Source organism: Sander vitreus, chromosome 12 (assembly GCF_031162955.1).
Source record: "Sander vitreus isolate 19-12246 chromosome 12, sanVit1, whole genome shotgun sequence".
Lineage (NCBI taxonomy): Eukaryota > Metazoa > Chordata > Actinopteri > Perciformes > Percidae > Sander > Sander vitreus.
The window spans coordinates 20,332,869-20,346,802 of NC_135866.1; the positions used below are offsets into that span (position 1 = coordinate 20,332,869).

The window sequence follows — 13,934 nt, forward strand, 5'->3', positions numbered from 1 at the left end:
ATGATTTTATAAATCATGTTTTAATGTTAAATATACGTACCTGTGGCACATTGAATCCTAAGGACTAATTGATCTGTGGATGGCTATCTTAGGGATAACCTTACCTATAAGCCAGTAAGCCTATCATCAATGTTTCTTTTTACAAACAGGCTGATTTATATTTGCTAATAATATTTTGGATTCATGTTCAAACATTATTTAATTTTTTTCTTTAAAAAAATTAACAATAATTTGGTGGCCCCCCCTGCAGTGACTCTGAGGACCCCCCCCCCCCCTAGGGGTCCCGAACCCCCTGTTGAAGATCTCTGCTTTTTAACTTTCACATTGTTTTTTTCATTGTTGAAAGTTGTGTGTCCTCTGCCTCTGTGCATGTATCGTAGCCATCTGCTGGTCAGTCCTATCTGGGTTCAGAAACCTCTGGAGCTCTCTTAATTAGGAAGGTATCTGCATGGCACAAGAGAATAGGCTAAAATGACGTCTTTCTTGGATTTTTGACACACTGAAGTTATATTTTTTTACTCTGATTTATACATACCGGCCCTGTTTCACATTGTATACAAGTTACATATTAATTCACAATTGTTGGCATGTTGCAGCACAAACACTACAAACGTCATGAAGGAGACTGCATGCTGGACCTCTGGAAGATTCTGTAAAGTTTGCCCTGCCTTGATGTCAGCCTGCCCACTGCAGCCTCACTGCACGTCTCAGGGCAGAGATGGGCTAAGCACTGTGTCAGCTTCACAAGGCCCACCAGCAGAGCTCCACCACCCAGCATCAGACAGGGCCACAGCAATGCAAACAAGGCCTTCTTAAAGGTGTACTTCCTGCCCAAGATGACGTCCCTGGGGTGCCTTGCACGGTCAGTGAAGCACGATGAGGTGCTCCCCAGCTGAGTGTCCAAGCTGTTTTTTACTTTCAGGACTTCATCCTGTAGTTCTGTTCTTTCCATCTGACATTTGGGTATGTAGAAACACTGGAGGGGGGGAGAGTGGGGGAGGGGGAGATATTATTCAAGTGTAATTTTTTATCAAGTGACCTGTTTGTTACAGTTGGCAGCGCTGATTGCAATCAGTGAGACGAGCTGCAAGGTTCTTTTTTTTTTCCTGGCTCAGAGTGTGGGGTATGGGTGTCCATACCATGTCCATACCCCAGGATGATTTTGAGCGTCAAAGACTTCATTTCCTGCACACTTTTATGCACCAATTTATGGTAGGAATACCTTTATTTATCCTTTGAGAAGGAAAACACAGATGACATTCAAAATATATCAAAAATATAATGGAATATAAAGCAGTAAGGGGGGCTTTCACATCAGGGACCTGAACCTGGATCACAAAGTTGACCCCAAAGCAACGAGGACAAAACAAAATAGACTACTTGTATTTGTCTTAAATGTGGTGAAGGGAGGATACTGGCGTTAGTGTAAACGGAGCATTGGGGCCCGGTCGCTACGCACACACTACGCACTGTGCTCAGCGGGTCGATGAAAGATGAGAAAAGTCTCTCTGCATGTTCTGCAGTGTTAGGTTAGTTTGCTGTCAAATTACTCGACCCCGTATTTGTGAAGACAAATATCTGAAACAAAACTATGTTGTTGCGTATCACATTCAGTGAACATTTTTAAGTGGGTATATGGAAATCCTGGAGATTTCTTAGTGGGTATACTGCGTATACCTGCGTATCACGTAGACTACACTGGATGACTGAGTTTTGAGCAAGCAAAATGAACATCTACTACACCGATTGGTCCTACATGTACATAGATATAAAGTCTTAATGCTCAAATCCACTCCTCGAGGGCCTTAAGTATCCTGCAGGTGTTCCTCCCTTACAGTCAACAAGCCACACCTGATGTGAAGCAGATCCAAACCTGAGGTTCATAAAGCAACATTTTTTTTAATTATAAGTAAGACCTAAAACCTGGAATGTACTGCCATAAAGCCCTACCTCAGAAGCTAGGAGGACCGACTCCTCGTCAAAGTGGAGAAAAGCCCTCTCATTGGAGTCCGTGAGGTTAACCGTCACCCTGAGACAAGGCACAGTGCTCACACCTCTGCAGTCCACCCACTTCTCCAGGGTGACGGCCTGCAGCAGCACACAGCTGGCCTCATTCTCCCAGTTGCTGGAAAACAAGGAAAATGTTGTTGTACCCAAGCCAAGGCTTCCAACCCTTCTACCTCAACCATATGTACACACACACACACACACACACACACACACCAGAAAGGCAAGAATTGTTCCTTCTTAAGGCTGATTTATGCTTCTGCGTTGAATCAACGGCGTACCCCCGCAGACCCCTCTGCGTCCACGCGAACCCCTCTCCGAGCCCTCTGCTGTAGCTCGACGTGCACCTCCAAAAAATTTGTAACTTTGCGTCGAGGCGACGCAGACCGCAAGGACTGGGATTGGTCAACTTGTCCCGTGTGTTGATAGTCGGTGTTTCAAGCAGCCAACTGTGGGTAGTAGCAACATGCTAGTTCACTGACATAAGCTTTGCAAATAAACTCAGACATATTTGGTCACAATGACGGGGTTATCCGTTTGTAAAATGTCAGTAAAGTTTTGAAATTAGCACTTCAGAGGGCAGTACTTTGTGAGCAGTTGTGCTAAAGTTTGCTTGCTAACATAACATAAACTGGCTGGCAGACACCTTGCAAATAACCTTAGACTTATCACTCCCTAGCGTTATGGTGGTGAAATGCACTGCGATGCAAAGCGACCCCGACGCAGAACTCCGAAAAGGTCACGACGTAGGAGCGACGGCATAGCTACGGCATGGAGTTGACGCAGAAGCATAAAGCAGCCTTTAGATCTCTGATGTGTACGGAAGCCGATACAGGCCATTCTTGCAATTTTTTTTAATGCTGTTATCTCGAGAGAACGAGTTAATTAACTCGTTATCACGAGAAAACAAATATTTTTTTCTTTTATTATTTCATAATATTCAGCAGAGATTAGGAGTGCCATTACTGTACCTTCCTCCACAGCGCTGTGGAGGAGGGTCTGACTAGTCCACACAGCATTCCGGGATGGGAGAAAAACATTCTCTGGTTTATTGGCATCCCAATCGTCATGGGTGGCGATAAGCGCCGGACAGAGCCACGGTGCCGCTGCAAAATAGCCTCGGGAAGGAATTTGTTTTGGTGGAACATGTGTACGTTCAAAAAAAAATTTTACGTCGTGCAACAGAAAACTCAGATTGGACAGATAGTCTAGCTAGCTGTCTGGATTTACCCTGCAGAGATCTGAGGAGCAGTTAACAATATTCCTCATAAATCGACCAGAGTTTAAAATTCCAACACAAAGAAAGTGGAAGGTAAGGGCCATCCGGCAGAATTTCCGGTGGCATTGGAGCAATCCTTAAGTGGAACGTCGTGGATATATACTATGCCGTCATGCACTGCAGCCAAACAGGCTGGCACTGGCATCTGTGTTCAAAACAACCGACGCTACAACTGTAGTGCACCCATATATACTGACATTTATGTTAAATGCATTCAAACAGCCCAGATCAAACTAAAGGGACTTTTACTTTGGGATATCTCTAAACTGATACAGTAAAAATGCTTGATTTTGATGTAGATGTCCTTGACTCGAACATACCAGTCATTGTCAGAATTTATGAGGGACACTGTTAACATGCTTTATACTTCTTGTGAATACAATTGAAGTAATAGTATGTATATATATATATATATATATATATATATATATATATATATATATATATATATATATATCCTTTGTTAACACCTTATTTTGAAAACTGCATGTTGTCACAGGTGTATACTTCTGTTTAACCAAGTCCGTTACCGTCAGCTCGATCTGGGCCGTTTCAACTTCTGATCTCTGACAAACATAAGTAATAAGAGGAAACAATCTTTTGTTTTCTCAAGATAAGAAAGGACATCCGTTCTCAGCTTCCCTAGGTGTGAGGGGTGTTCTTACAGTATTTGTATTCATATTGTAGCACATCTTATGGAAGCAGATCCTATGCTAACATGCTAAACCAAGATGGTTAAGCTTAGTGGACATTGTACCTGCTAAACATCGGCATGTTAGCATTGTTATTTTGAGCATGTTAGCATGCTCAAAATAACAGACTCTTAGTGCTGTTTTTTATTGTCTTGGTAGTAATGGGCTTCCATAACAAGTAGTTTGCATAGAGCTCTGATAATAGATTTTAATTTTCACAAAAAATGTATCTCTTTTGGATTTGGACTGTTGGTGAGCTATTTGTAACCAAACAATTCTTCAATTAATCAAAAATATAATCATGAGTTAAATTAATAATGAAAACAATTGCTAGTTGCAGCTCTAATTAAAAAAAATCAAATGATAAGCAATCCCTTCTAGCATCAGCAGACAAACCACACCTGTTAACATAAGGTTTGACCATAGTAATGCCGACCACAAAGAACATGAGCACAGAGAAGGCCATCATGGTGAAGCCCAGCAGGATGGCTCTGTCATCCCCAACACTCGGCACTGGCATCTGGGTCCGAGGTTTCTGCTCTCCGCGCCCATCCAGTCCTCTACTCCACTCCTGTGCTGTTGCTATGTGAAGGAGCTCTCTGTGACACATGCACGCACGTTCGCACACACACACACACACACACACACACACACACACACACACACACACACACACACACACACACACAAACACAAACCAGGGATGTAAATTACATATTTCAGTCAATGCATCAACAAATTTCATGTTCAACTTCGATTTATTTTTTATTAGACTACATTTATTTTCCAGTTTAAATGTTGGGCTCAAATGGGAAACTATTGCCTTAACTACATTTCTTAGTTAAGTTATATAATCAGAAGTCAGTCGGTAATGTTTCAATGACACTCAATACACTTAAAAGTGTTTTGTGAGAGACACAAACAGCCATGCTAATGGCTCTGTGAGACTGTGCTTGTGCACAGTGGTGCTTTGAGCTAAATGCTATCAGTAGGTATAATGTTTACTATGTTCACCATCTTAGTTTAGCATGTAAGCATGCCTACATTAGCACTTAACACAAAGTACAGCTGCTGACGGGAATGTCTTAGCAGGTAATTTGTCATAAACCAAAGTATTGGACAAAAAGTTTGACCTGATGATGGCGCTAGATGGAAAGTCAGGCTACAACATTTATGACAGTTGTGAACTGAACATCACAAGCTCTAAAATACTTAAACCTACATTTCCCATAATTCTAAATAGCGTAGAGTCATGTGCACACATAGACATCAAACGGGGCTTGAGCACCTGCCATTTTTTTCTGTGGTGCTTTTAAAAAATAATGAAGTCATGAATATATATTCCTGTTTGTGCACAGCTTCACTGTCAAACTAATATATTGAATTTAAAAAATATCAGATCGGGAGATGAACTTTGTCAGTTCCGATGCCCTCCCTCTCTCCCTCTCTCTCTCGCTCTCTCTTCCTCTACCTCAGCATGCCCTCACAGATTGAAGTAAATCTGTTTCATCGGATTTTGAAATTTAAAAGCGATTGAATTTCTAGCACTGAATATTTATGCATTGTAATTAAGCAAATACATTTTTTGCCTCTAAATTTTACTTTCAAATTTTCGATCCCGGCCGCCACCAGCAGGCTGCTCACGTCAGACTGGAGCTTCTCAAGTCCGACAACATCGGAGCAAATGTGCAATTCGCCATTCATTTTTGTACAAATGCCCATATTCTTCTCTCTCTGCACAGTTGATTTCTTGCATAAAAAAGTCTCAGAAGTGAATTTAGTGGTGAAATAGCAGACGAAAATTGTAAAACGTTTTCAGTTGTTGGTTGCTGCTACTATGGCAAACTCCCGATCTAGATTCCCGATCTAGATCGATTGCTTTTCCTTGGGTTCCCAGATGTTAACACTGAATTTCAAACAATACATTTTGAAGCTCAATTTGGCCTGTTGAATTTGAGGAAGTTGAAAATATATTTATATATTAAATATATATTTTGCATCTGAATTTGGTATATAGAATCTTTTTATGTTGAATTTTTGGATTCTGAATTTGAAGATTACAGATACATAATTTCAATGTATAAATATTCAGTGCTAGAAATTCAATGGCTTTTTAATTTCAAAATCCAATGAAACAGATTTACTTCCATACTCACAGCATAGCCACACATCAGACACGCAGGCAGGCAGGCAGGCAGGCAGACACACAGGCAGGCAGGCAGGCAGGCAGACACACAGGCAGGCAGGCAGGCAGACACACAGGCAGGCAAGCAGGCAGGCAGGCAGACACACAGGCAGGCAGGCAGGCAGACACGCAGGCAGGCAGGCAGGCAGACACACAGGCAGGCAAGCAGGCAGGCAGGCAGACACACAGGCAGGCAAGCAGGCAGGCAGGCAGGCAGGCAAGCAGGCAGGCAGGCAGGCAGGCAGGCAGGCAAGCAGGCAGGCAGGCAGGCAGACAGGCAGGCAGGCAGGCAGGCAGGCAGGCAGGCAGGCAGACACACAGGCAGGCAAGCAGGCAGGCAGGCAGGCAAGCAGGCAGGCAGGCAGGCAAGCAGGCAGGCAGGCAAGCAGGCAGGCAGGCAGGCAGGCAGGCAGGCAAGCAGGCAGGCAGGCAGGCAGGCAGGCAGGCAGGCAGGCAGGCAGGCAGGCAGGCAGGCAGACAAACAGGCAGGCAGGCAGGCAGGCAGGCAGGCAGGCAGGCAGGCAGGCAGGCAGGCAGGCAGGCAGACAGACAGGCAGGCAGGCAGGCAGGCAGGCAGGCAGGCAAGCAGGCAGGCAGGCATGCAGACAGCCCCTCCAAGCTCCCAGCTGGGTTTTTCTTGGCTTGTGTGGAGGTGAGTTGTGATGAACAAAAGACTAGCAGTGCCTCAAGTTTACAGCTAATTATTTGAAAGACAAAAACAGCCATGCTAATGGCTCTGTGAGACTGTGCTTGTGCACAGTGGTGCTTTGAGCTAAATGCTATCAGTAGGTATAATGTTTACTATGTTCACCATCTTAGTTTAGCATGTAAGCATGCCTACATTAGCACTTAACACAAAGTACAGCTGCTGACGGGAATGTCTTAGCAGGTAATTTGTCATAAACCAAAGTATTGGACAAAAAAGTTTGACCTGATGATGGCGCTAGATGGAAAGTCAGGCTACAACATTTATGACAGTTGTGAACTGAACATCACAAGCTCTAAAATACTTAAACCTACATTTCCCATAATTCTAAATAGCGTAGAGTCATGTGCACACATATACATCAAACGGGGCTTGAGCACCTGCCATTTTTTTCTGTGGTGCTTTTAAAAAATAATGAAGTCATGAATATATATTCCTGTTTGTGCACAGCTTCACTGTCAAACTAATATATTGAATTTAAAAAATATCAGATCGGGAGATGAACTTTGTCAGTTCCGATGCCCTCCCTCTCTCCCTCTCTCTCTCGCTCTCTCTTCCTCTACCTCAGCATGCCCTCACAGATTGAAGTAAATCTGTTTCATCGGATTTTGAAATTTAAAAGCGATTGAATTTCTAGCACTGAATATTTATGCATTGAAATTATGCAAATTAATTTTTTGCCTCTGAATTTTACTCTTCAAATTTTCGATCCCGGCCGCCACCAGCAGGCTGCTCACGTCAGACTGGAGCTTCTCAAGTCCGACAACATCGGAGCAAATGTGCAATTCGCCATTCATTTTTGTACAAATGCCCATATTCTTCTCTCTCTGCACAGTTGATTTCTTGCATAAAAAAGTCTCAGAAGTGAATTTAGTGGTGAAATAGCAGACGAAAATTGTAAAACGTTTTCAGTTGTTGGTTGCTGCTACTATGGCAAACTCCCGATCTAGATTCTACAATCGATTGCTTTTCCTTGGGTTCCCAGATGTTAACACTGAATTTCAAACAATACATTTTGAAGCTCAATTTGGCCTGTTGAATTTGAGGAAGTTGAAAATATATTTATATATTAAATATATATTTTGCATCTGAATTTGGTATATAGAATCTTTTTATGTTGAATTTTTGGATTCTGAATTTGAAGATTACAGATACATAATTTCAATGTATAAATATTCAGTGCTAGAAATTCAATGGCTTTTTAATTTCAAAATCCAATGAAACAGATTTACTTCCATACTCACAGCATAGCCACACATCAGACACGCAGGCAGGCAGGCAGGCAGGCAAGCAGACACACAGGCAGACAGGCAGGCAGGCAGGCAGACAGCAGGCAGGCAGGCAGACACACAGGCAGGCAAGCAGGCAGGCAGGCAGACAGACAGGCAGGCAGGCAGGCAGGCAGACACACAGGCAGGCAGGCAGGCAGACACACAGGCAGGCAAGCAGGCAGGCAGGCAGCAGCAGGCAGGCAGGCAGGCAGGCAGGCAGGCAGGCAGGCAGGCAGGCAGGCAGGCAGGCAGACAAGCAGGCAGGCAGGCAGACAAAGGCAGGCAGGCAGGCAGGTGCAGGCAGGCAGGCAGACAGGCAGGCAGGCAAGCAGGCAGGCAGGCAGGCAGGCAGGCAGGCAAGCAGGCAGGCAGGCAGGCAGGCAAGCAGGCAGGCAGGCAGGCAGGCAGGCAGGCAGGCAGGCAGGCAGGCAGGCAGGCAGACAGGCAGGCAGGCAGGCAGGCAAGCAGGCAGGCAGGCAGGCAGACACACAGGCAGGCAAGCAGGCAGGCAGGCAGACACACAGGCAGGCAGGCAGGCAAGCAGGCAGGCAGACAGACAGGCAGGCAGGCAGGCAGGCAGGCAGGCAGGCAGGCAGGCAGGCAGGCATGCAGACAGCCCTTCCAAGCTCCCAGCTGGGTTTTTCTTGGCTTGTGTGGAGGTGAGTTGTGATGAACAAAAGACTAGCAGTGCCTCAAGTTTACAGCTAATTATTTGAAAGACAAAAACAAATATAGTTAACTTGTGTCTTGCTAACATGCATGAGCTAATGTAATAAGTTAGCTAGGTTAAGCTAAGGCATCGTGGCCATGCAGGCTAATGCACTGTATTTAAAGGAGACACTACAGGTAAATACAGTAAACATTTGTGTCTAATAACGTCATCACAATCGCCACATTGATATGCAAAGTAGGCGTTAACTAATTAAAATGCGCTAATTTGCATACATTGGACAAGGCATTGCAGGTGAATAGGATAAACAAAATAACTAAAACATATCAGCACAGAACTTCCCCAGTTAATGACTTACATCAAGAGTCTTTTCCCCTGAAATGTTATGTTTAAATATGCAGAGAGAAAAAATCGATATATGCAAACAGACGGCGGGTAGAAGGCCTAAAACAAATAACATCTAAATGTATATTTTGGAAGTTTTCTTTCCATTAGAGTAAAAGAAGACATGGAAGCAAAATAGACATATAATTTTAACTACATGAAAAACATAACTTTATAATTTTGATCGTGGGCTCCTAATCTAATAATTAAAGTGTCTTTTTCTCCTGTAAAATTAACAAAATAAGAGCAATAGCCTTTTTCAGTTCAGTGTGAAGATTTTTGTTGATTTTGACATTTAGTTTAATAACACCAAAATAATTAAAATGATGTATTGCCATGTGCAAAATAAGCAAATTATTAGTCAAATACAGTGTGTCCCTCTCCTTGGTGCAGTCAGTTATTCTAAATACATACTTGAAACTAGTAGCATAGAAAACATGAACGTTGTGGCATAGTTTCCTTTGCTGTTGCCTGCTCTTGTGATAAACCTGGTGGGTACTAAAGAAGACCATGGCCTCTGTGTGAACTGATTATTTTGCAGAAATCTGTTGAGTTTGAAACAATTGCGTAAGTGTGAGGAAATTAAAATAAATTAGTAAGGAAGTCAGAGTTGTGTTAATATATTTAACATTTTATTTATTTTATTTTTAAATAAATAATATTTTTTTAATTATTTGCTCTTTTTCACTTGATCCCCTGCCCCCCAAACTGTCTCTGCACATCCCTGAAAGCCGTAGAGTAGCTAGTACATTTGACATGTAAACTGAACTGAACAGTGGTGGAAGAAGAATTCAGATTCTTTTCTTAAAGGAGAGCTCTGTTGTTTCTAAATTTGGAGTGCTGTCAGTAGTGAGAATAACAAAAACAACTGCCTACACCGTGTTATCCCCCCACTAGAGTTAACAGGCTTAAACAGGGCATGTTTTAAACGTGTTTTTAGCCTCTAAACATGTTTGAAATGTCATTACAAGTGCCTACCCATGTGAAGGGATTCCTTCCGAGGGAACACAGTAAATATGACTGCAGTAGATGTGACAGAAAGCATAAAAGTTGTGTTAATCCATAGCTCTGTTTATTTCCTGTTTTCTGGTGAAGTCCACACTAGTCGATTGTCGAACTCATACAATCCAATATTCCAAAATGTAATTTTTCCACAAAAAACAATTTGCCGTTGTTATGTAGTAATGACTGTGTAGCTACAGGCTGTAACCTGACACCCTGTGTCTCCTCCCCTGTGTGTGTGTGTATGTGTGATCATCAGCAGGGGCGTGGCTCTACAGTCATTACCAGGCACACCTGACTTCCATTTACCATCAAGCTCAGTATAAGAAACCCAGCTCGCCACTCACTCATCGCCAGATTGTTTCCGCTCTCTACGTGGTAGCTCTTCAGGCTTAAACTCCAGTGAAGAATCTGATTTTGACCCGTTGTTGTGACTCTGCTGAAAATAACCTCACCTGTGTCTCTTCCATCTCCAGCACCTGCCTAGGCTGAGCCTGCCTCCTGCTGATCCACTGCCATTGCCTGGCACAAATTCCCCACCACCAGATGCCATCTGCTTCCACCAGGATAACCACCTCACCACCTTGTTTTACACACTTCATTTGCAAGTACTGAGATAAAATAAAACTATATACTCCAGTCCATTGTGCCTGAGTCTGAATCTGCTTTTGGGGTCCAAACTAGGAGCACATTGTAACACTTAAGTATTATAAGTAGAAGTTCTCAATGCAAAAAAAACTGGAAACGATCAAAACAGTTAATCGGCCAAGTGTTTAATTGGCTAATCATTTCAACTGTACTTGTAGGCCTATATATTGTTGGGTAGTTTAATTTATAATTAAACATAATATTTTATAAACTACGTGTGTTGTGACTGTATCCCTTCTAACATCAGCTGTACAGCTACAGCTATGGTTGATGTTAGAAAGGATACAGCTGATGTTAGAAGGGATACAGCTACAGCTAGCACACCCTGGTCTGTCTGCCTCACTCCCCCCCATGTTAGATGGGATACAGCTGATGTTAGAAGGGATACAGCTATAGCTATGGTTGATGTTAGAAGGGATACAGCTACAGCAACGGTTGATGTTAGAAGGGATACAGTTGATGTTAGAAGGGATACAGCTATGGTCGATGTTAGAAGGGATACAGCTACAGCTATTGTTGATGTTAGAAGGGATACAGCTGATGTTAGAAGGGATACGGCTACAGCTATAGTCGATGTTAGAAGGGATACAGCTATAGTTGATGTTAGAAGGGATACAGCTACAGCTATTGTTGATGTCAGAAGAGCTACGGCTACAGCTATGTTTGATGTTAGAATGGATACAGCTACAGCTATGTTTGATGTTAGAATGGATACAGCTGATGTTAGAAGGGATACGGCTACAGCTATGGTCGATGTTAGAAGGGATACAGCTACAGCTATAGTTGATGTTAGAAGGGATACAGCTACAGCAACGGTTGAAGCTAGAAGGGATACAGCTACAGCTATAGTTGATGTTAGAAGGGATACAGCTACAGCTATAGTTGATGTTAGAAGGGATACAGCTATGGTTGATGTTAGAAGGGATTCAGCTGATGTTAGAAGGGATACAGCTATGGTTGATGTTAGAAGGGATACAGCTACAGCTATAGTTGATGTTAGAAGGGATACAGCTATGGTTGATGTTAGAAGGGATTCAGCTGATGTTAGAAGGGATACAGCTATGGTTGATGTTAGAAGGGATTCAGCTGATGTTAGAAGGGCTACAGCTATGGGTAATGTTAGAAGGGATACAGCTATAGTTGACGTGAGAAGGGCTACAGTTACAGCTATGGTTGATGTTAGAAGGGATACAGCTACAGCTATAGTTGATGTTAGAAGGGACAGCTAGCACACCCCCGGTCTGTCTGCCTCACTCCCCCCCGTGTTAGATGGGATTGTGAGCATACATCTCAATTTGTAAAGTAACTGAATCTGTCAGATTAATGTAGTAGAGTAAAAAAATACAATATTTCTCTCTAAAATGTAGAGAAAAGAAAAGAAAAGACTCAAGTAAAGTACAAGTACCTCAAATTTGTACTGAAGTACAGTATTTCATTTAACTTATTACATACTTGTTACATTTACTAACTGGAACTTAGTATGCTAAATCTGTGGAGTGTCCCTTTAATGCAATATTAATCGATTTTAGTCACTTCAAATCTTTCAGATTGATGCATCTGGCTTTTCAGACATATCAGTGTGTTTAATCATTCTTGGTCATATGTACCCAAGAGTTAGACATCTGAATGTGAAGCTTTGTTTAAACTTAATTAACTCCCAACAGTGTTTTCAAAGCCTTGCTGTCCTAGATTGTCCTCTCTTACCGTGTCTGCCGCCTACGAGCACCCTGCAGGTTGATCTTAATCGGGATGGTGAATGACCTCCGGGGAGAAGCTGTGTTCAAGAACATGCCCACTCCTATCTCTGTCCCAGCCACCTCCCAGCTCCAAGTATGTATATCCACCTAACAAGCTCCTCTCTATCTGAAAGTCAAATGTCCTTCTGTTAACAGCTGATCATGTCTCAAACAGGCTCCAATGATGAGCGCTGACTGACTGAGTGGACCAGATTGCAGTTTATTCACCAGGGGACTTCCTGTTGTTTAGCAAGGCTCAAAGGTGAGTCCAACAACACCTTCTACCCTCATGTGTGTTTCTATAGAAACCACCACAGGTACAGTGAGGCAGGTAGGATGCTAATGGCCTCACAGTAGACCTGTGAGGCTCAGCTGCAGGCAGCAGTTTGTCATGGAAAAGCTGAATGAATCCCTTCTCGTTTATTAACTTTTCACACAGAATGAAACAGCACGATGTTAGTTAGAAGTAAAAGACATAAAGTTGGGATAATATGCCAAATCAACCATCTTTACACACATTTACACATACACACACACACACACACACACACACACACACACACACACACACACACACACACACACACACACACACACACACACACAGACACACACATACAGAAGAGATACTGACCCAAACACATGTGTCCTGCGACATTTCAGCATCCTGTCGGCCTGTTGAGCTCAAAGCCTCTCAGATTGTCCCGACACTGTGTGACATGAGTGCAAGATGCTGAGCCAGTTTATATGTGTTATTCAAACAATCAAAACGCCTTGTATTATTCATGGGTTGCTGGAAAAACATATGGAGGTATTAACTTGGTGACAGTTCTGTTTAATAAAACAAGCCCAAGGCTAGGAACACCACAGCAGTTTGAGAATAGAGCCAACCATTAAATATAACAATATGACAGCGATGTCATACCTAATTTATTCAGTATTGAATACAATGGAGCATTTTTTGGGGAATATTTCCTTCACCTTTTATTACGCGTCCTGGTGTAAGGCTTCATATTTGGGGAAATGTAATCGCAGTTTATCTGATTTTGTGTGTGATAATTTGTATTTGTGAACTGCCAAGTGGAGTCTGTTTTGTAAAAAAGCAAAGTTATTTATATCTATAGCCTACAAGAAGGCAGATAGGTCTGGCACAATTCTTCACTGGTCTATGGGAGAATCCAGTGCTTTGATGAAACTGAAGAAAACAAGATTAAAAATGTATAAAGTTCAGTGTACTTTACCTCAACTGGTAACTCGAGACATTGCCTTGACCGTGAGGCTCAAAGTGTGCTGCTGTGGACGTGACTCAAACTGAATTTCTTCTTTAACATAAATGCCTAATTGGAACGGACTA

The 13,934-nt window shown here is 42.7% G+C and overlaps 1 protein-coding gene across 1 annotated transcript; it reads right to left on the reverse strand.

Annotated features, from left to right (window-relative positions):
- Positions 1-416: 416 nt before the first annotated feature.
- kcnmb3 (potassium calcium-activated channel subfamily M regulatory beta subunit 3) lies at positions 417-12,634 on the reverse strand. The gene is made up of 4 exons (XM_078264362.1): positions 12,549-12,634; positions 4,380-4,577; positions 1,951-2,125; positions 417-976 (listed from the first exon to the last, which is right to left on the reverse strand). Exons 1-4 carry the CDS (start codon positions 12,632-12,634, stop codon positions 614-616), a joined length of 822 nt encoding a protein of 273 aa, XP_078120488.1. The 3' UTR covers positions 417-613.
- Between the last annotated feature and the right edge of the window lie 1,300 nt (positions 12,635-13,934).

Bases quoted from the DNA above. Each gene is read 5' to 3' on its own strand.
- kcnmb3 (XM_078264362.1), bottom strand. From the start codon at position 12,634: ATGTTCTTGAACACAGCTTCTCCCCGGAGGTCATTCACCATCCCGATT. The intron at 2,126-4,379 runs GTGTGGTTTGTC...CTTGTTTTCCAG, and splicing joins GTCAAACCTTATGTTAACAG to CAACTGGGAGAATGAGGCCA. The intron at 977-1,950 runs GTAGGGCTTTAT...CCCCCCCTCCAG, and splicing joins CGGTCCTCCTAGCTTCTGAG to TGTTTCTACATACCCAAATG.